A 23872-nucleotide genomic window follows, 5' to 3' on the forward strand; every position below is an offset into this window, starting at 1 on the left:
AATTTTCCCTTCATCCTCCGATGACATGTTTGACCTTTATTATACCCATAACTTAGCAAAAACTAAAGCTGTGAGTCACTAATAAAAGATTTCTCTAAAAACATAAATTTAATGTATGAATCGACACTTTTATATTTTTTTTATTTTTTATTGGGACTCGAAATATTTTGCATTTTGACATTCATATAAATTAAAACCAACAATTGCACTAATGGCTTGGTTACAAAAACTGGCAGCCTACACGGTAATGCCAGTCGAAAGTATTAAGACATATATATCAAAGTAATCAAGCAAATACGAATATACAAATAACATTACTAACACTTGTATCCACCTGTTCTTATCACAGATCTATTATGTGAATGTTTGCACGCCAGCCTTCCTTTGCTGGGTGACCACTTCAGTTACACATATATTACAAGATATTCTATTTCTGCAGCCTACTCTATACCAGGTTGTGATGTACTGTGAGGCTTAGCTTTCAGCCAGGTTAGAAATGGGCCCCAAATATCTTTTGGACGAGAGGCCGTTGGCATCAACTCCCAAAAAGCAGTGAGTTGTTCCTGGCAGAACGTAATGTCAACAATCCAGTCTCGTGTGGCCTGCCTCATTTCATGGCAATTCTGGCTTTGCCAGTAATAACAGCATGGCCAATAATCTACGCACTCCCACCAGCGTGTCCTTTACATTTCCCAGTAGGCCCATCTTTGCACCAGGTGTTATTTGTATTGTGAGTATTTCGCTGATGGTTTGAAAAATCTCCTCCCAGTATGCTGCTATTGGAGGGCAGCTCCAGGCCAAGTGGAAAAACGTGGCCTGGTCTGCACTACATTACCCCCTCATGGGTCCTCCCCGTCCCAGTCCTAACAACGTGAGGCAGTCCTGCCTCCAGCCAGCCAATCACAACGCCAGTATTTCTTTAGTACATAAGCCCCGCCCACCTACCGCCATGCCTGTTTTTTTTCTGCTCCGACGGCTGTCGGAACGCTGGTACTCCCGGTTCCGGTCCCTGGATCCTGTTTCCTTTGGTGGCGGTTCCGTGAGTTTTTTCTTGTGTTTTCTCTGTTGTATTTCTTGTAAATGCTCGGCTCGGCCGCTCCGGTTTTCCGGTCGGCAGAGCTCCTGTTCTGGGGTCAGGTACGCTCCCCGCTCATGTGCTGGGCTGGGGCGGGGAGTTTTGGTGGTGTCCTGGCCTCGGATCGTTCCGGCGCTGCTGCACTATTGCAGCGTCCGGCCCCCGCGGCCATTCTCTTTTGACCTGTGGCTGTGGGTGGAGACGTCAGGGCTGCCCTCTTTTTGTTTCACTTCAAACACACCTTTGCGTGATTGGTTGATTGGGGCAGTTTTTATTGGAGGTTGCGGGGCACTTCCTTTTGTTGTGGTGATTTCCTGTTTGGTTGCTACTGGGTTTTTTCACCATGAGTGAGGGGGCTTCTTCTCCTGTGCCGGCTACGGCTGTTTCCAAACAGCATAATGTTCAGGATCTACAGGAGGACGACGTCTTGCAGATTTCTAGGGCTGATTTACGGGTCTTGATTGATTCTGCGGTCCGGTCTGCGCTGCTGGGGCCTGCGGCTAAGCGGGCTAAGGATGATGAGGTAGTACTGGACAATTCCCCTAAGGGGAAGTACATCCAGGGCGAGGTTTTTTCGGACATGCTGGTGCATGTTCGTGAGGTGCTTGGGTTTGACCCTATATCCCTGTCTGAAGATGGGTTTTACGCACAGTATAGTTCCTCTGTGGTGGATGACCTCCCCTTCCATGATGTCCTGAAGGATATCCTCACGAAAGAGTGGCTGGAGGTGGATAAGCAGGGTATTCCGCGAATTCTGGGGAAGCGATATCGCCTGGCGGTCTTTGATTCCCAGTTTCCTGCAATTCCGAAGGTTATTTCTCTTTTGTCTCCTATGGCTTCCTCCTCTTCCTCTTTTGTCCACGTAGCATCTTTTGCAGTTTTTCTTGGACTGTTTTGCGCTGCTGGTGCATGCGGCTATGCCATCTTCTCTTGTTGGTGGGATCGTGGACGTTTTTCCCTGTTGGGGTATACATTCGGGGATGGTCCATGAGATTTCTGGCGTTTTCATGCTGGGTCTTTCTCCCTGATTCATTTGCTCCGGCGGGGTTTATTCCCATTTTTTCCCGGCCATTTTGTGCTGTCCTGTTGGCTGTACTGGCTGCGGTGTGGCTTGGCATTGCCATGCGGGGTGTTACTCTCTTTCTGGGGACACGATTTCGCCTGGCGATCTTTGTCACCTGGTATCCTCCAATTTTCTTATTTTTTGCACTCCGTTTGGTTCCCTGCCTCTGCGGCGCCTGCTGCTGTCCCTGAGTGTCAGTCGGATATGTTGTGCCCAGGAGGAGTCTCCGTGGCCTGGTGGTTGCATCTCTTCCTCTTCAGGTTATGTGTTCCGCTCCTGGTGTTGACCTGCTTGTGGGTCACCTATCTCCTTTGGTGACATTGTTGCGATCTGGGGGCTCGGCTCCGTTGTTCCTGGCTCGTTGGTCCGGTCTGCTTTGAGGATGGTGAGTCCTGTTGGTCATCATTCTTGGTTGCCGGTTTCCATTCCAGGCCGTCCCCCTTTTGGGTTGTTTTCACGGTCGCTTCGTTGTCCGTTGGCTCTGTGATGCGTTCTGTCGTCTTCTTTGGCGTCAGCCTATTTTTTGTCACTACGCTCTGTGGTGCTGGTTTCGGTGACGGAGTGGGGCCGGGGGTCCTCTTTCTCTCTGTTCCAGGTCCTGGCTCCCGTTGGTCTTTCTGTTCGGTTCTGCCTCCCGGGGCTTTGGTCCGGTTGGTGCGGCTGTGTCCCTTTCGGTTGTGCCCCTTGCAGCCCGGTTTTCCCCTCTTCTTGGTGGGTGATTTTGGCTTCCCTGGGTTTGGGAGTCGCCTGTTTTTCTCGTTCCCCTCCCTCCGGCAGCTTGGAGGTTTGCGGTGGTTGAGTTCCGTTTCCTGTTTTCAGGTGTTTCCTTTCGGTCTCTCTCATGCTCCTCTGGTTTTTTCCACGGCGCTGGCTCCTGCTGTGGGGGTTTGCTGGCCTGGTTCCGGTTTCTGGGGTCGTATTGGGTCTGGCCGTTCCTCGTCTGGTTCCTGTTCGGGGGCTTCAGTTCCTCGGGACCGGTTTGACGCTTTGCTGGGGGCTGTTTCTCAATGCTCGCTTCAGCGGCTCGTATGCTTTCTGTTGTGCGTTGCTGGTGGGGGTTGACATGGCCCCATGCGCTAGGATGTCACGCATTTCGTGAGGCGTTCCATATATCCGGATCTGTTCTCTGTCCTGTTGGATCTTCTGCGGGTCCTACTGGGTCTCCCTCCTGCCCCGGCTCGGGGTTGGTTTTGTGTCCGGCGGATGGTGGTTGCCTCCTCGGCTGTGGTTCCTTGGGCTCTTGTGCACCTCGTGTCCTTGGTGTTTCTTCTGTTGACTCGTTGGGTCCTTTTTCTTACTGGTTACGGGGCTCTGGTTCCTCTCTCCCCTGGTCTGGTGGCTTTGCTCTCCCGACCTGGTGTGGGGGGTGCATTTCTGCTTCCCTCTCTCCTCTTGTTGTCCTTGAATGCCTGTCCTTGGGTTGGGGGCCCCGTTGGGGTCCTTGGTGGCCGGCTTGTCTGTTGTTCGGGCTGGCGCTCCGGGGGCTCGTTGTTGTTTGGGCCTTCTTGGGGGGTCCCGGTACGTGTCTCTGTTCCTGCGGGCTTCCCTGTCTTGTGTCTGGGCGGCGACTTCTCTGTTGTCTTTCAGAGGGTCTTGAGAGGCATCCCTGTTATGGCGGTTGGTTTTCTTTAATGGAATTGTACTCTAGTTGTGCCTTCTTTTGGTGGCTTGGGCCGCTTCCTGCCGTCCTCTGTTTGGTGCTGTCTGGTGCTCGTTTCGACGGGACATGTCCTTTTGTTGGGACATTGCGTGGGTGCTTGGGACTGTGCGCTGGTGCTTGGTATGGCCCTGCGCTGGGATGTCTTGCTGCTTCGTGTAGCATTTCCTCTGTCTGTTCCTCTGTTCTAGGTCCTTTTGTCTTTGGTTTGGGTCTCTTGGTCTGGTCATTTTTGCTTCCCCTCCTGTTGCTCTTATCCCCCGGTTTTTGTTCCGGGGTGGTCTGTCCTCGGGGGTTGCTCTCTCGTTTCCTTGGCCTTCGGGTTTTCTGTATACCTTCCCTCCCGTTTTTCTCCTCCCGGGCGTTCTGGGGAGGTTTGGGGGTGTCGGTGTTGTTGGGTTGGCCTAGCTGTTTTTGGTTTCCGCTCCTGCTGTTGCTGGTGGGAGTCGGGTTTGGCCAGCCTCCCTTGCCTCTGGCTCTGCTTCTGGGTCCGCAGCTGTCTTTGCCCTGTCTTTGGCGCTTGCTTCTGACTGCCTGTCTCTTGAGCGGCTGTCTTTAGCGTCTTTGGGCTGTTCTTCTGTGGTGGCCTGTGGAATGTGTTGGTCACGTTGGCCTTCCGCTCTTTGGAGCTGTGATGCACTTTGGGGCTCTTTTGTTTCCTGGTGCTCTTCTCTTGGTTGGAATCCGTGCTGGGGTTCCTGTTTCTGTGCTGGTTTCTCCGGCTTGGGTTTGTTGTTGGGATTTTCCCCTTCCGCTTTGTCTGCTCGTTGACGGCGGTTTGTGCTTATCGGGGCCTTGGGGCTTCCTCAGTGGTTGTTGCCCTTTGGTGAGTCGGCTTCTTCGGAGCTTTTGCTTCGTTGTCCGGGCTCTCCTGTGCTCGTTTCTTCTTTGGGCCTTGCCTGCTGTTTTGCATGGTCTGCGGTTGCCCCTTTCATGTCCTTGTTTGTGGCGGACTTGTTGTGGTTGTCCACTGCGGTGGCTTTTTTGCTGGCCTTCTCTTCCACTTGTCGGTTGGGTGAGTTGGGTGCCTTGCTCGTTTTGTTTCCTTCTTTGCAGTTTCTGCTGGTTTGAGTTGTTTTGCCACTTAGATCGGGCTTTTCTGCCTGTTTCTTCGTGTTTCCTTTTGTGGCTGGAGGTGTTGCTTCCTGTTTTGCCTGCTGTGGGGGTTTCTCCTGTTCCCCTTCTTTGGGTGTTCGCGGGGCTCTTCTGTTTTGCCTCCAATGTTCACTACAGTCTCGGGTTTCTCCTGCCCTGTTTGTCTCCTGTGGGTTCTGTGTCTGCTTCCTGTGCTGATGCGGCGGGGTCTCTATCCTTGTGCTTTGTGGGGCGGCCTTTTGGCAGTCCCGTCACACTTTTGTGCGACATTCTCGGCTTGATGTTTTTCTTGCCTTTTCTGACGATTTCTGTTGGCGTCTTGTACGCTGCTGTTCGTTGATGCTTTATTGTTTAAAGTTTTGTACTCTACATGGATCCCTGGTGTCCTGCGTGTTTTCTTTCTTGGTTCTCTGCTTGTGAGTTCCTCACGTTGTTAGGACTGGGACGGGGAGGACCCATGAGGGGGTAATGTCTTATTACTTACCGGTAATCCTCATTACCCCGATTAGGGTCCTCCCCGTTCCAGTCCTCTTCCCTCCCACCCTCCCGCTGTGTTTGTGTCGGCGTCTTGTTGATAATAGGCATGGCAGTAGGTGGGCGGGGCTTATGTACTAAAGAAATACTGGCGTTGTGATTGGCTGGGTGGAGGCAGGACTGCCTCACGTTGTTAGGACTGGGACGGGGAGGACCCTAATCGGGGTAATGAGGATTACCGGTAAGTAATAAGACATCTCCAGCACCCAGCACTTTGCCGAATGCCCATTCAATGCAGCATGAATAAACACTTAAAAAAAAAAAAATATGAATGGGGAAAGCTATTTCCTTACCTGATCAAATTTATTTACGTCATTTGATAAAAGATTTACTATTTGGCCAGTTGTCGTTTTCCCCATAGCAGTATTACTTAGCCGAAGAGCCTGAAATGACAAAGACATTTATATATAAACCATTTATTTATCCGTTGTTTTTTATTTTGTATAAAGCATTACATTACATTATATATATTTATTGTATGGTTAAAAAAAAAGCTTTACAAAAGATAAAAGAAGAGTGATCAGCATGCAGATAAAAATCAAAAATAGATATCACAAGTGCCTATGGCCCTAGTTCTAGTAGGTCGTGCTGCTTCTAGTGCAATTAAAAGTTTACCAATGAACAGAGGCCTCAGAAGTAGTGCAGCACAGGACATAAAAAGTGACTCAAGAGGGTGAGACTGATTCTTTAAATAATTAAAAGCAATAGACAAAGTCACCAAGGAGGACCAGCTTGACAAAGATGCTGAAAGCAATGTGCAAATGTGGCATAACACAGTACTTAAAGACAGTGCCATCGGCTGAGCTGTGGCGGACAGCAGGCGGGTTCTCTTGCTCGAAGTGCGTCTTGTACAGTCAAAGAGGTAAGGTGTGATACATTGCACAAACGTTGCAAGGTTAGCCTGCCTCTTTTGTACAGATGGTATAACGCATTTTAACAAGGCCTTAAAATGTTTAATTTATTGTGGCTCATAAGGACAATTGTAAGTCAAAATATTGTTGAAAGGGTAATTTATTGGTGGGTAGCTTTAAGTTAACTCACATACTGTAAAAAATACAGCCATTTATATTTCTTATGAACACGACTGATCTGGAATAGAAATTGAACGTTCTGCGACAGGTTGCTAAGAAAGACATTTTATTTGTCGTGGACATATTTCATTTAGAGATACAGGGAGAGTGATTACCTATGAACAAAAGTAAATATATAGCACATCATTATTGATTACACATCGAATAGAGCTACAGCATGATGTTTATTAAAAGAGCTAAATGCATATCATCTATAAATTAACACATTAATTCAATTGCCACATCAATACCTTTAAATTATATGTATTTTCAATCTTTGTCTCTTTAATTGACGATTGGTCCAATCTGGTTTTAAAATGATCCCCACACAACTTAATGGAAGACACTTTTTCTCGGGCCACCATAATAAGAATGAATTCAACACGAGTTCACAATGAAAGACAGCAGGGAACACAGTTTTTTGGGACGTTTATTATTTATTTATTGTAGATAATAAACTTGAAAAAGACTCTACTGTAAAAAAAAAAGAAAACACAAAAAAGAAAGCTTGCAACGCAGTCCTGTATGCATCCAGTGAGAATTAAACCTCCAAGAAAATGCCTTATGGTATGGGCTGATGGTAAGGACTCACTGAAACTGTAAGAGAAATAAGGTCAGATCTACAACTGACCTAGATAAAGGATTTCATACTAGTGGGAACAATAAATATCTTCATGCAAAGGCAACAAAGAATAGCAACAATTAACAGAAAACTACTTTTACCTACACATAAGTAAATAATGGAAATCAATCAGGGAGTGTTATGCTAAGGTATGCTATGCAATTTTTGTGTAGGGAACGCCCGCCAAATACTTGCCCACATTTCGGTTCAGAGCTTATCTACAATTATGGTTTGCCCAGGAGATGCACTGGTCCAATGAGTATATATGGTGGTGGGTGAATGCTAAGTTCTCCCCGCAGATGGGTCAGTAGGGAGTGGATCTTGTGAAATGCCATCCAAATTAGAGTGGAACTGGTGAAAGTTTGGGGTGCTTTTGAAGGGCCACCCGCAGTGGAGGGGCAGGTTTTCTGGCCCTCTGTCAAACTCTAGTCAGCTGTGCAGTTGTAGACGATCTCTTGAATCCTTGATGGACCACACACTGTCTTTGTTGTGTTTGTGTCTGTGTTGTGTTTTATAGGTGATTTTACTGTAGGTTGAGTAGTGGTGTTAATGGACAGTAGTCCCTTCAGTTGGGCCTGCAGCTAGCACATTGGTAGAGTGGTCTCAACTTTGATTAGCTATGGGATTAACTGCATTGTCTACCTTGGTTAGGGTATTTAATAACTGATTTTTAAGAGTTCAAAGACCAAGAAACGTACAGAGTGATTTAAGGCATTCATGTTGCAGCCTTGATGAGAGACCAAGCGTCAGAGTCGAGGGCCAGTCCCACTTTCGGATTTTTCATTATAGTATGTCTTTCCTAGACACCTGAGACTGGTATTGGGCTTTCCTATTGTCCACCTAGAACTGAAGATAAGCCTATTCTGACAGTCCTATGAGTAGGAGTTTTTGCTACTCCTAATTTACTGGAACACAGTCATACAGAGACCTTATTCCATGGTATCCTATCAGCTATCAATCATTGGTTGCCCTCAAAGAAGCCTCGCTTGGATATGGTCCAGTCAATTTTCAGCACAACTCATTGCCAGGTTACTTCTCACCTGTCTGATAAAAGCCACGCCCACAACCATAGATTGAGCTATCCCTTTTCCATCACGTTTTTGGTTAAAGATTTGGAGCTTGACACCTCATGACTGTCACCCTGCTGTGCCTACTGTACCCACATCACTCCCCTGCTTGCACACTGAAAAAGCAATTGATTGCTGCTCATTATGATATATTAATATGTTCTGTTCTGCCTATCATACTCTCTCTTACTACGTGTCTGGTTATCTCACCTATTATATTACCAGAAGGTTGGGGATGTCATGGGTGGAATGTTGAGATGGAGTGTCGGGTGGGACCTGGTGGGACAGCAGCTAAGTAGGGTGCTGCTCCGAGGGTATGATGACTTGTACCTAATCTAACTACAATAAAGAGTCAGCCAACTTACTCAGGAGTCTTGAAATTATTACTGGTGACGAGCTGCAGTGTCATCATACCGGTTTCTGAACCCACAACAGAAAAGCTCATCCCAGTCTACTCCTTCGCTCTGCAATCGATTTACCGCATCCGCTAAGCTGTAACGAGCCCAGCTGGTTTCTCTAGCAGGTCTGTTGACCAGAATTGTGGGTATCGTGGAAGTCCCCAAGGCAGATCTGCGTTGGAGGGTTTACCATAGCCGGATCTACATCAGTAGACTTTTCAATATTCCTCTCCCAGCTCCGATCACCTAATGATGACGTCAGGCCAAAGCAGGTGGTGGTGCATGTGACGTGCTGTTGGTGTTGCAGAGCATCAGCGAGAGGCTGAATCACGATCCAGCATGTGCAAGAGGTGATACTCGTGCTTACCTCATCGAGCACGTTGCTGCGCATTGGCGGCTATCTTGGCATGCATACATTTCTATCCTGAATGGATGCTCTAGTGTTTTCCCTGGAGAGTGTTGTCACGTCCTATAGCGGTCATTTTGGAGGCTGCTTCAAGTTGTCGAGCAACCTTAAGGGTGAAATTCTAGTGTTACTGCATTGTTGCTTTGTTTTCTTTTGCCAATCGTTGTTCAACGGAGCAGCGCTGGCAGTCTTTCATAGGACCGGTGGAATCCGACACTCAACACTGCCAAGGTACTTATTGCTCTAGTGCATTGTTGATTCGTATTTGGTGACAGACACAACCCTTTTCATTGTGCCTTACTCGTGGTATGGTGATAGGCACACCTCTGTAATAGTGCCATACCAAGGTTTTGCAGTGATTAGCACACAATCTTCAGAGTTCGGTGAGCGTTATGCTCTGTCACGTGTTTCGAAACTGCAGTTTGGTTGTAATTGTCACTCTTTGGGCATCACCATGACTTCCAATTCTGAGCCTCCTCATTTTCTCTCCGATAAGGGTGATCCAGTTTTGCCATGGACACTGTGGAAACTGATTTTTGATTAAAATCAAATCAATACAAGCTTTATTCGATTGTTGTTTCATAGAATCATAAAAGCACTTAAAACACACGTATTCATTACCTCAAGCGTGATTTTATTACAATACATCTTCTATGACTGACAACTTTCTTTAAAAACATGGCAACCTTCCATACTATATGTTCATTTTCCAAAAACTGTAATGCAATATACGCAGGGCGACATGTCTAATTCCCAGAGATTTTAAAAAAAATGCAATCCACATCTTCCTTAATTCACTATAAAATCTACAAAATAAAACAAAATGCATGGTGGATTGTTCTGTGTGATTATTACATGGACACAGTTGCATTTCTTATGCCCAATCATTCATTTTTGGGAAGCTTACAAGTTTATGGAAGATACCAAATCTAAACCTGGTTAATAAAAATTGGTGATAGCCCCCTGGTACCATTTTCATATAAGGTTGTATATAAAAAGATGTTACAATCATTTGATTGTATCGCACTGTAGTCTTTAAAATCTCTGTTGATAATCTAATGGTTTCTAATAGTAAAACTGTTTTCCCTTGATCGTCGACATAGTACTAGGTTCGGTAAAATATTCTAAATGGCCATGGTCACGCATAAAATCCAATACATACCTTAGCCATGGGATAGTTGAAACCCCTTCCAATGTTAAACTATCCCGTGGAATGTCCTGGTTAAGTACAGTTTTGGTTGATGTCGAATTCGTGTGCCATAAGAGAATAGGCTCAATTTTTATTAGATCAGCAATATATGGAATAGCCAACTCAGAATGGCAAACATAAGATGATGTGCAACTTAGAACTGCTAAAATATAACATAAAAACGCATTTTCCACTTTTTGTAAAGAATACACATCTGCAAAACCCATTTAGCTACATTTAGCCTAATAAATCTGAATAGGTTCTTCAGGCGGCCTCTTGCCCAGTTTTCTTGAAAACTTTTCAAGGGCGCCTGTGGACTTTTGAAACACCAATCTTTTAGCTAACACAGCTTTGACCCAATGGTCATTCTGGGAAAAAAGTATACCAAGATATAAAAAGCTCTTTGTGAACGGAATCTCCTGCTCCTCAATATACATTTCCCTACATTTGCAGCTGCTACGGCCACATCCCATAACAAAGATTTTCGATGTATTCACCCTGAGCCCAAGTTGACACATAAAGGCAGCAAAGGTGTTAAAAACCTTTTGCAGTCCTAACTGAGTATGTGACATCACAACTGTGTCATCCGCATATTAAAGCGCAGGTATTGAGCGCCTGGCTATTTGAAGGAGTTCTAAGCAATCTTTTGTCAATGCTTCGCCAAGGTCGTTAATATACAGATTAAAAAGAAAGGGAGCTAGCACGCAGCCTTGCCTGACCTCCCTCCTAATTGGAAACGGGGCAGAGCACTCACCCTTAATGCTATACCTCACTCTGGGAAACATCACTTACAACGAAACTTTTACAACGCACTACCATTACAACGCGGTCATTACAACGCAAACTATTACAACGCATTGCGCTGGGGGGCGCTCTAGGATAGGGAATAGGTTAATTTACTATCCAATAACCTTCCCTAGTGTCCACGGGGACTGGAGTTGGAATAGTAAATTAAACTATTCACTATCCAACACCCAAAAGCGCTATGCGTTGTAATGGTATGCGATGTAAAAACCGCGTTGTAAAGGCAGGCGTTGTAATAGCCTGCGTTGTAACGTCATACATCCCTCACTCTCGCTCTTGTGTCACTATATAACCGTCTGAGGAAATGTATAATATTTGTTTCAACCCCCATCCCCTCCAGAATCTCCCAGAGCTTGCTGTGTCTAACACAGTCAAAAGCTGCGGTGAGATCCACCCAGATCTGGGCCGTCCCCCTTTATAAGTATACGGACTAGGGTCGATTCCGTCCAGGTAGTTAAAAAAGGTGAAACACAACTTGCTCTGATTACCTGAGAGATAAGCAGTCCCCATAGTGTTACGTTTGACTTGTGTAAGTCTATAGGGACCCCGTCAGGCCCAGGAGCCTTACCATCTAAACTCGCAGAAATAACCCAGTTGGGTTCATCCAGCGTGAACTGGAGATCAGAATGTTGTGGAAAGGATGACAGAGTGGCGTCCCCATGATGATGAATATCTAAAACATCCTCCCTCTCCTCCCCATTATACACCTTGTTGAAATGCTCTACCCATTGTTTTTCTGCTATTGCTATTTCTATTGAAGGACCATCCCCAGAAGTCAAATGGGGGGCTTTCACTGCCCTCCAGAAAGCAGATCTATCTTTTGCCATAGTGGTTTCGCGCAGGAACTCCCATGCTCCTTTTATCAAGGACACTTTTTGTTCCTTGAGTGCTAGCCTATACACCATTCTAGCCTGTCTAACATTACTTAAACTTCTTGAAATCCTGCGCAATTCTGCCTTTAAGTTAGCGTATGCTCTAGTACACTTCGAGTCGAACCACCCCTGACATTTCTCCTTATTTTTATATGTGTTCTGCACAAATAGTACCTCCTTTACAGCACCCAAACTTTTTTGGAAAGAAGAAAGAACACAATCGGGGGTAGCTGTTTCACTCAAACAAACATCAACCTCTAATGTACACTTAGGGGCCCATTAGGATAGCGGGCGGATTGCCCCTGCCCTTATTTGGAGGGGACCCCAGGAACAACTTAATGAATTCATCATGTGGATCAATCTTTGTGACCCACATTTGAAATTCAGTGTGAACACCAGCTCCACCAGAATTGAATTCCTCGATGTATGGATTCAAGTCAACAACCAGTCTATTGAGGTCTCTCTATATACAAAACCCACTGCTCGGAATACCCTCCTGCTCTATGATAGTTTTCATCCGCGGAGCCAGAGGAACAGTATACCCTTTGGCCAGTTTCTGAGTCTCCGCCGTAATTGCACGGATATGAACAATTTTGAATTTCATGCCTCACAATTGAAAACTAAGTTCCTAAGGCCCTTCTGAGTCCAAAAGAAAAGAATGAGGAGCATAAATTTAACTTGTAGTTGTCACCACACACTCTAACTTTAATGATAAACTACGCTTTATCATTAACTCTCAATGGCATATCCTTAACATGGATAAGACGGCTGAAAAACTGAACGGACCTATTTTCGCCTTCAGGCGCAACAAGAATCTGAGGAATGTCCTAGTTAGGGCTTCTCCTCCTGTAACCTCAGTTTCTAGTCAGAGAAGTATCTCTGGCACTAATCCCATTACTGAAAGCCATAGATGTGGCGGCTGCCACACCAGTGATCATGTTGTGACTACTCCTGAATTGATGTGGGGTAAAAGAAAAATTCAACTCAAGGAAATGACGAATTGCCGAACAAGTAATATCGTGTATCTTCTGCTGTGCCCCTGCTCCAAAGGATATGTTGGAGAAACAGGGAGAGAGTTCAGGACACGGTTTTCTGAATACAAGTCATCCATCAAAAATTCACGCAATGGGGCACCTTTGGTTGCCCATTGGAAAGATCTTAAACATACCGTGGAGGATCTTAAATGGCTTATTTTGGAACGCATACACTGTCCGAACGATGGCAACAAGGATGCACTTAGACGCAAAAGGGAAGTGTTCTGGATTTTTACTCTCGAGGCGGCTGTCTCGGGTTTAAACGAACACCTACCATGGGAAAATGCGATCACTTGAATACTTCTCGACACTTTATCTGTAGTTTTTTCTTGATTTATACCTTGGATCTTCCTATGTATCTTTAGGCTTGTACCTGTTTTTAACCTTCTTTCTTTTTTAATCAAAATATTTTTCTTGTTTATCCTTACCATTCAGATCTTGTGTTTTGAGGTCTGGTTAATGATCTTTGTTTTTTCAGATAGTCTGTCTTTTAGGTCCATGGCATTTTCTCTCCCTTTTCGGGTCCTCATTACTGGTTTCTTTCTTTCTATTCTTCTTATTTTTTTTATGTTGCTTGATTTTTAATCCCTTCATAATCAGTCCCCCCAGAAAAAAATGTTTCCCTATATATATTCTTTTATGTGGTGCTGTTTCAGTTTCTATTTAGAGTCGCGTGTTTTTCGTGTATGTGTATGATTACTATCCTCCTACTTCCGCGTCTACACAGTTTACGTTCTAGTCGTTCGCCTTACGTGTTTACTCAGGTGCACGGTGTTTGGCCGTTGCCGATAAGTATTTATGGCACAGCGAGAATACCGTACTCGCCGTATTCCCTCTTCCGGATTGTTTGGAGGGCGGACGCCACTTGAAAGACTCTATATACGCGATGTAGGATTCTACAGGTAAGCAAATCTCGAACTCCCGCTTTGTTTATTTTGTTTCTTCCCGTCTAATTTATGACTAAGGCGTTTACGCTGTAACCCATTTGTTACAGGATTCTATACGCCAGGAAGCACTGGGCCCTTCATTTATTTTCTCCTTCTGTATCCTTCTAAGAATACTACCAGACCCTGACAGGTATTCTCTATCTTTCCTATGTTGCATTCTCCTACTCCCCTTTTTTACTAAATATTGTCTTGGGGTATTTAGAGTTCCCCTCCTTTTTTTTGTAGCTATATGCTACTTATTGATTGTAAATTAAATGACGACTTTACTCGTCACTATTTTGGCGGTGCTAAATTCTTCCCGCTTATGCCCCGCATGTTACATGGAGGCTCTCTAACGGGTCTGGGGACGCTTCATGAATAGTCTGTTTATTACACTTCCGACACTACTACAAACTGTTCTTTTGAACGTATGTATACATCCTTATATGTTGTGCTTTTCATCTAGACATACTGCTTCCTGGTCCATGGCTTTGAATTATATATCGAGTTATGTGAAAGCTTTCAAATACATTTTTTGCTGTTCAGACATCGTCATTCTACCAGCTCTGCTTGATCTCATCGATAGGTGAGCACTTTGACTTCATGTCGACCTGCCATTTTATCTTTTGACGCTTGTCGCCTTTAGATAGTGGACACCCGCAGACTTTATTTAAACCTTTCCCTATCTAGCCCAGACTGTTTAAGTATAATTTTGTAATTGAAATTGGATAGATGCACAGCAGATTGGTTACACTGTAATTGGGTTTAGTTTAGTTGAGTTTACTGGTGCACCGAAAGGTGACATCGAGGGTCCAACGACGTTTTGAACATAAGTTGAGAAGTGAGACTAGAGATGCTCTAGGATCATCCCTTTGCGGGCACACATTTTGTTGTCTTCCCTTAAAAAAGACTTCCACTCGAATAATTGAATTGTTTGCGTGTTTTTTTTATTTCATTAGCACTTTGACTTGTTCATTTCAAGTATAGTTTCTTAGCCTTTTGTACTTTTCAAACATTTTGTCCTTCAGGCAATGTCATTATTATGTTTCCAATGCATTTCGGGCATTTGAGTCATGCCCTTCATCAGGGAATCGACACTGCAAAACGTAATAGGGTACCATTACTGTGGAGTGAAACAATTTATAACATAAATGATATCATTACAACATACCATCTTAAAAAGTAAACTTTACAATATAAACAAAAATGTGCAGAAATGTGAACAGGGTTCTGGTAATATTCTGTTAAGGGGTGTGATGATGGTGTGCACACGGAGTGATCAAAGTAACGAGAACGGAGCATCACTTACATGCCTTTCTCTGTTTGCTGCTACGATCTGTGGAGAGTAAACAGTACACGGAGGGATTCGGTTAAGAAGTGGTTGTTAAGGGCTAAAGCGTGGCGTTTAGCAAATGCTGGTCTGACTTCTATGGTAAACTAACCTGGAAAGGAATTTTGAACGAGCTCGGGGCCGTTCCTCGTCTTCAGTAGCGACGGCACGGAGATAACCGGTCGCGCTGTGATATTTTGAAATGGTTCCGATCATGTGATAGGTCACGTGACAATTGACAAAGAAAAAAGACTATGGCGAGTCTAAGATCATCGTCGGGGGAATCCGTATCACCTATTGGGTGAAAAGGTTTTGCGCATGGAACATGGTTTGCGGTATGGAGAATGTAATGAAAATGTGTAGGTAGGCATGATTTCAAAAGCGTAGCGAAATGGAAAAAATAGAAGAAAAGAGAAAAACGTATAGTGAACCCGTCGGGGCTCAAACATATTTGGTGTTGATGTGCAAGTGGTCTGGTTTAGCGGGTAGGGCCACTACCAAGTGATAGGGACTACAGTGAAATATAGAGGTACAATATACATGGTATAATGCGTGTCTGATATGATAATTAACGAACACAGTTTTCACAAGATACGGTCTATTGAGCAATTAATCACAAGTAGCAGGAAAATTCAATTCTTTCATTCAAACCCATCGGTTTTTGGGTGGAAAGTTTTTGAATCCAGTGGTTCTCTCTTCTGAGAAGGTGTTTGGAATTGTCTCTCCCCTCAGTTTTCAGTACAATTTCTAGGATAATGAACTTGATTTGGGAAACATTGTGGTGTTCTTCTACGAAGTGCGATGATAAGGCTGATTTTGTATTCTTCAATCGAATATTAGATTTATGTTCTGTTAGTCGCACCTTGATGCGACGTTCTGTCTTTCCCACGTACATCTTTCCACATGGGCATCTTATCCCGTAGATTAAATTACTGGATTCACAGGTGGCATTTACCTTTAGTTTGATGGGATGACCTTGTGAGGGGTGGCATATGGTGTTTCCTCTGATTATACTGTTACAATTGCCACAGTTAAGGCAAGGTTTGGTTCCAGAGTTTGTTGTGTTATCTGAAGGTTTGTTCTGAAGGATTTCCCCCAAGTTCTTCGCTCTGGTGAAAGCAAATATTGGTGGTTGGCTAAATGACTGTTTGAAATCAGGTTCAATGTTCAGAATTGACCAGTGTTTCAAAATGATTTGTTTATACTTCTTACTGGCTGTGGAATATTTTGATACCACCACAGTGCGTGTTTGGTCTGTTTTCACTTTGGGAGTTAAGAGTTTTGATCTGTCCATTTTTTCAATTCTCCCTTTAGATTCTTCCACTAAGGTTGGTGGGTAGCCTCTGGCAATACATTTATTGGTCATTTCTTTAAGTCTAGTATTGAGGGTCATTTCATCAGAGGTGATTCTTTTCACTCTTGCCATTTGTGAGAATGGTAAATTCCTGATTAAATTAGGTTCATGGAAACTTGAGTATAGTAACATGTTGTTCCTATCCGTAGGTTTAACATATAGGTCAGTCGTGAATCCATCTGGGGTTATTGATACTTTTACATCCAGAAAGTTAACCGTGGTGTCAGATATGTCCCATGTCAATTGAATTCGTTGGTCTATATCATTGAATTTGATCAATTCCATTCGTAATTTCTCTTCTGTGTTTGTCCAGATGATGAAGAGATCATCAATGTATCTGATTATCATTTTGAGGTTGTCTGTCCATTCCTTCTTAGAGAGAATGTGTTGATTTTCATACCACTGCATAAATATATTAGCATACACGGGTGCTGCTGAATTGCCCATGGCCATGCCAGTGAGCTGTTGGTACCAGGATTCATTGACTTTAAAGTAACTGTGATACAGTATGAAGTGCATCAGCTCCATGAGAAAAGTCTGGAAATCTAGATCGAATTCTGTGTTGAGCAGAGCGGATTCCATTGCTTCTATACCCATGTTGTGGGGTATACTGGTATACAGGCTTCGTACATCAGCTGTACATAAGATCACTTTTTCAGTTGGATTCAAAGGTATCTGTTGTAATTCCCGTAAGAATTGTGAGGTATCTTTGACATAAGTTTGCATGGATTGTACTGTAGGTTGCATGTATTTGTCTATAATTCGACCAATTGGTTCGTGTAGGCTCCCTCGTGTAGATACGATTGGCCGCATTGGTGGGTCATAGGTGTTTTTGTGAATCTTCGGTACCATTCGTAGTGTTGGACTTTTCGGGTTCACTGTTATGAGGAAGTTTTTAGTTCTCTCTGTGATAATGCCTTGTTTCTGTGCTCCATCAATGATAGTTTTTAGGATTTTGGAATATTCCAATGTTGGATTGTGGTCCAGTTTGCTGTAAGTGTTAATGTCAGTGATGTGCTCGCTCACTTTGGTGTTGTACATATCGGCATTCTGCTCAACACAGAATTCGATCTAGATTTCCAGACTTTTCTCATGGAGCTGATGCACTTCATACTGTATCACAGTTACTTTAAAGTCAATGAATCCTGGTACCAACAGCTCACTGGCATGGCCATGGGCAATTCAGCAGCACCCGTGTATGCTAATATATTTATGCAGTGGTATGAAAATCAACACATTCTCTCTAAGAAGGAATGGACAGACAACCTCAAAATGATAATCAGATACATTGATGATCTCTTCATCATCTGGACAAACACAGAAGAGAAATTACGAATGGAATTGATCAAATTCAATGATATAGACCAACAAATTCAATTGACATGGGATATATCTGACACCACGGTTAACTTTCTGGATGTAAAAGTATCAATAACCCCAGATGGATTCACGACTGACCTATATGTTAAACCTACGGATAGGAACAACATGTTACTATACTCAAGTTTCCATGAACCTAATTTAATCAGGAATTTACCATTCTCACAAATGGCAAGAGTGAAAAGAATCACCTCTGATGAAATAACCCTCAATACTAGACTTAAAGAAATGACCAATACATTTATTGCCAGAGGCTACCCACCAACCTTAGTGGAAGAATCTAAAGGGAGAATTGAAAAAATGGACAGATCAAAACTCTTACTCCCTAAGTGAAAACAGACCAAACACGCACTGTGGTGGTATCAAAATATTCCACAGCCAGTAAGAAGTATAAACAAATCATTTTGAAACACTGGTCAATTCTGAACATTGAACCTGATTTCAAACAGTCATTGAGCCAACCACCAATATTTGCTTTCACCAGAGCGAAGAACTTGGGGGAAATCCTTCAGAACAAACCTTCAGATAACACAACATACTCAGGAACTAAACCTTGCCTTAACTGCGACTAACAGAACATAAATCTAATATTCGATTGAAGAATACAAAATCAGCCTTATCATCGCACTTCGTAGAAGAACACCACAATGTTTCCCAAATTAAGTTCATTATCCTAGAAATTGTACTGAAAACTGAGGGGAGAGACAATTCCAAACACCTTCTCAGAAGAGAGAACCACTGGATTCAAAAACTTTCCACCCAAAAACCGATGGGTTTGAATGAAAGAATTGAATTTTCCTGCTACTTGTGATTAATTGCTCAATAGACCGTATCTTGTGAAAACTGTGTTCGTTAATTATCATATCAGACACGCATTGTACCATGTATATTGTACCTCTATATTTCACTGTAGTCCCTATCACTTGGTAGTGGCCCTACCCGCTAAACCAGACCACTTGCACATCAACACCAAATATGTTTGAGCCCCGACGGGTTCACTATACGTTTTTCTCTTTTCTTCTATTTTTTCCATTTCGCTACGCTTTTGAAATCATGCCTACCTACACATTTTCATTACATTCTCCATACCGCAAACCATGTTCCATGCGCAAAACCTTTTCACCCAATAGGTGATACGGATTCCCCCGACGATGATCTTAGACTCGCCATAGTCTTTTTTCTTTGTCAATTGTCACGTGACCTATCACATGATCGGAACCATTTCAAAATATCACAGCGCGACCGGTTATCTCCGTGCCGTCGATACTGAAGACGAGGAACGGCCCGAGCTCGTTCAAACTTCCTTTCCAGGTTAGTTTACCATAGAAGTCAGACCAGCATTTGCTAAACGCCACGCTTTAGCCCTTAACAACCACTTCTTAACCGAATCCCTCCGTGTACTGTTTACTCTCCACAGATCGTAGCAGCAAACAGAGAAAGGCATGTAAGTGATGCTCCGTTCTCGTTACTTTGATCACTCCGTGTGCACACCATCATCACACCCCTTAACAGAATATTACCAGAACCCTGTTCACATTTCTGCACATTTTTGTTTATATTGTAAAGTTTACTTTTTAAGATGGTATGTTGTAATGATATCATTTATGTTATAAATTGTTTCACTCCACAGTAATGGTACCCTATTACGTTTTGCAGTGTCGATTCCCTGATGAAGGGCATGACTCAAATGCCCGAAATGCATTGGAAACATAATAATGACATTGCCTGAAGGACAAAATGTTTGAAAAGTACAAAAGGCTAAGAAACTATACTTGAAATGAACAAGTCAAAGTGCTAATGAAATAAAAAAAACACGCAAACAATGCAATTAATCGAGTGGAAGTCTTTTTTAAGGGAAGACAACAAAATGTGTGCCCGCAAAGGGATGATCCTAGAGCATCTCTAGTCTCACTTCTCAACTTAAGTATAATTTTGACCATACTCTTTAATCCATTAGAGTTGTTATGAGTGCTCGTTTCTTGTCCCCTCTTCCTACTTTTAGAATCGTGGAGACTGACCATTGTTAACCCTACTTCTAGTACAGTCGCGTCCCCCTGGGAGTTCCTTTATACCGTGGAATCCCCCTTCTATTATTTGGGAGTACCTGATCCTATCATTGCCAGAGGTGTGTTTTTTGGAAAGGACTTTGTTCTGTTCTTATTTGTTTCTATTCTACTCTTTTCTGGGTGATGGTCTTGTTTTCACCTCTTTGGTCTCTAGCTTTGGGGGCCTCCTGAGGCACAAACTATTTGTTTTCACTGATGCGTGCCAGTGGATGATTGGGATTATATGTGTTTTTAATACTGCCTTGCTCTTTATTGTGACCTGGAATTATTGTCCGTCTGTTTAATTATGGTATATATATTCTCTTCCTTATTTTTCTCTTACCCACAGATATGCTACGTCAGCCTCGATTGAAAATCTGATACCCTTAACTGGTCTTTTTTACACTCTGGAGCCTATAAGACCGTGCTAATTTATGTGTTCACGATATGCGCCCTGATGAAGGAATATTCTAACATTTCTGTTCCGAAACGCGGGTCGACGCTTTCCCTTTCATGTTTGAAGGAACACTTTTCTGTTTGAATTTGAATGCATGTGGTGTGTGTAAGTGAGTTTTGAGTTGACTGATGGAGTAATTGAATAGTGTGTCAGGCTTACATATTGTCTAATGTGTACCGGGCTGGTGTGTTTTTCTCTTTTTAGGTATAAAGCTTAAATTATTTGAAAGTCTATATGTAATTATATGATCTAAATGAATTTTTTGTATAATTATTAAAATATGATAATGAGTTTGAATTACTATGAAAAATAAATAACTCAAAGTAAATAGCTGTTCTGTGGGTGTATGTTCTTTGGTTGGTCTTAGTGTTGGAACCTTTTTTGTCCGTTCTAATTATTGGGGACACCCCTTTCATGTTGTTACATAGCAATCCGCCCGTCATCCTCACCTACATGACCCCCACCATATTAGTATGGCGGGGGGGACCGCGGCGGACGGAAAGACCGTCTGCCGCTTTTCCGCCCCGGTCGCTTTGCGACCGGGGCGGAAAAGGTCTTATACGGTGGCGGTGTCTAATAGACACCGCCAGCCATATTAGCATGGGCTTTTTTAGATGCCTTTCCGTGGCACGGAAAGGCATGCATTCTTCACTTTGGGGGACCCCTGCAGGACCCCAGATTGGAGGTAGGTGGGGGGTGCACACAGGGGGTACTTGTGGGACCACCCTGCATTTGCATAAACAAAGCTGCAGGCACCGCTCGGTGCCTGCCGCTTTGTTTATGCAAATGCATACGTGCATTTTTAGCATTGTGGTGGGCGGTGCTGAGAGCACTGCCCGCCACAATGCTAAAAATGCAGGATGCACCCGCCACAGTGGCGGGCGCATCCTAATACCCCCCACGGGACCCCCGCCACTTATGGCGGGCGGCCCCAATTACCGATAGGACTTAGTCTGCCCGCCATCCTAATGACCCCCTTAGTTACCACTTGTCTAGTAATTTGAACAAGGTCCACCAGCGCCCAGCACAGAGAATAACCATTTTTCCAGTTCAGTGTGAAATTTTGTAAAACCTGGTTTGTTTCGTCCCTTTTACCGGCTATTCTTACCGGCAATAAGAGAGACACACTCAATGGAAAATGGTCGCTTAGAGGGTTACTATGAATCTGAAAAGATTGAAGTCTACTTACATAGGTGTTTGATATTAATATATAGACCATGATGGAATGCAGGTCTCTACAATTAAAAGTCTGGCTCATCACGACAGGCCTAACACATAGTTCATTTGCAAATCCTAAATCGAGGTAAGACATCATCTCATTAAACAGTTCCCCCCAATTCAGAATGTCGAAAATGGGTATAACTAGTCCCATCTTCATTCATAAATCCACATTGTTTTCCAGCAATATAAGGACATAAAACAAAATTAAAAGAACATCCTTGGCATTAACATTATACAGTGCTTTCAGACCCTTACCCAATTTTTTCACAACTTCTCTCATTTGTTACGTGGGAATATTATTGTAAAAATGTGTCAGTGCAATACAATATCTCCTATCCACATAAATAATGATCAGTTGGTAAGAGATCTCTTCTTTGTGCAACTCTATCTTATTTGCATTCATCCTATTTGAGATGTATGTGCAAAGACCTCCCTTTGCCCTTCCGTGGACCACCTCAACAGCTGGGGTGTGGAAGGTTTTGAAACCAGTAACATGCACTACGTCCACAGCCCATGTTTCTTGCAGAGATAGTATATCATAATTTGGTATAAAATCACACCATACTGGGTTAGGCAACTTAGGCCTTAGACCTGCTGTGTTCCAAAAGACAAGGTCACTGGAAATACTATCCACGTTACCTGAGGGCCTTATTGATCTAATGTCATTTGTAGACGAATCATAATTATTAATCAATGGCTTATTTATATTTAGGCAAATATTAGGGTTGGTGGATTGTTTCGCGACCAGGGCATTAGCCCCCAATGTCTAATTTCTAAACTCACTAGCCGCGTGTATAAGAGGTTCATTATTTATTACATTTTGGCTATGATCAGGAGTGGATTACTTTATAAATAGTGTGCCGGTGGTGTGGCCACCAAGGACATGCTGATGATTAAGATAGGTGTCACTAGGGTGATTTAGTCAGTCTATATCCTCTAAGTTATTAAAAGGATCAAAACTGTTACTGACTGGAACCCTATAACTATGCTGCATGTTACGTAGATGGCTCTCCTCCGAGCAGTTATTCCATAAGATCTTAGCTGGTTGGTAAAAGTACCCTCATGGTACAGCATTAATCCCCTGGGTCATGGTAAACTAGTTGCCTGCCCTACTCAGAATGGACTGCACCAGGTTTGGCAATATAAAAGTTAGAACTACACAGTTGTCAGCTAAATTCTTATTTGATTTGCAAATACAACCTATTCTTCTCGCCATTTTAAATTCTGAGAAGAGAATATCAGTTAGACCGGTTCTAATACTCAGTAGCTGAATGGACTTGATCCTCAAAGTTGTCCACTGCTCAGGGGCACCAAGAGGCAATAGGGGGAAGTTTGTCAGCACTTTCGTGTATGGAGTTACTTCTGGTGGGAGGTGCAAGATCACATTTGGGTTCAAGTTATGTCTTCATTTTTACCTGTCGTAGTTGTTGCGCCATTACAGGTATTCGCCGCATGTGCATAGGTAGTACTTGGGCAACTATCTTATACCCTCTATGTTCTACAGCTCAGGGAACTACAGGTTGTAAAACAGACCCCACAGGAGCTAATGTACTAGGGAGGCTACCCTGCGTGTTGGTGTAATATGCTTGGTCACTAACAGGGTTGGATATAATTTGATTTACCTCCAGCCCTGATCCCTGGTTTAACGTCATATCACTTCTGCCAGGATTTGACTTATAATGGTCCGGGCCATTATTTACAACCCTCCCCTCCAAAATATTAAGTCTATCTTCAATTTTAGATAGTTTCTGTAGTAGAGAATCCATTAATACAGATACAATGGTCTCTAGCCTTTTCCAGAAGTCTTCCTCCTTTGTCCCTTGCAATAATCTAAATGCCCCATTAATCTCTAACGGTGTGCAAATCCCCTGCTCACTGGTTCTATCAGGGCTTGTGTATTCACCTACAGTCTCATTTCTTAATACTTCTGGGGGTTTCTGTTTTTGTTTCTGAAACCAGGCCCCTTTTCTTTTTGGATAACGGCTCATTGCTACAATCTCGTCTTGATTTTGTCTTCCTACCCCTTGTAAATATATTAGGCCTAGTTTGCCCATTTTCGTGCTCAGGGAGTATACGGGTTTCCTGCTTGGATGTCAAGTTTACTGGCTGAGTTGTCTGTATGGAAAAATCCTGGGAGCTATTTTGCGATGAGTGCTCACCCGGATCTAGCCGTTTCTGTGTAATCTGAGGTTCCAGCAACAGCCGACGCTCAGTTAATTTGATGTCATGGATTAGGGCAGACTCAACCCTCAGGCAGAAGGTGCCAAGTGTCC

At 43.5% G+C, this 23872-nt stretch overlaps 1 protein-coding gene across 1 annotated transcript in view; it reads right to left on the bottom strand.

Moving 5' to 3' along the window:
- Nucleotides 1-23872, bottom strand: part of ABCC4 (ATP binding cassette subfamily C member 4 (PEL blood group)) — a 1754849-nt gene that overhangs the window by 1289822 nt on the left and 441155 nt on the right. The window contains exon 5 of the mRNA XM_078657605.1: nt 5718-5807. Within this exon, the coding sequence (XP_078513731.1) occupies nt 5718-5807 (90 nt within the window). The remainder of the gene's footprint in view (nt 1-5717; nt 5808-23872) is intronic.

The sequence above is a fragment of the Lissotriton helveticus genome, chromosome 8 (genome assembly GCF_964261635.1).
Source record: "Lissotriton helveticus chromosome 8, aLisHel1.1, whole genome shotgun sequence".
Taxonomy (NCBI): Eukaryota; Metazoa; Chordata; class Amphibia; order Caudata; family Salamandridae; genus Lissotriton; species Lissotriton helveticus.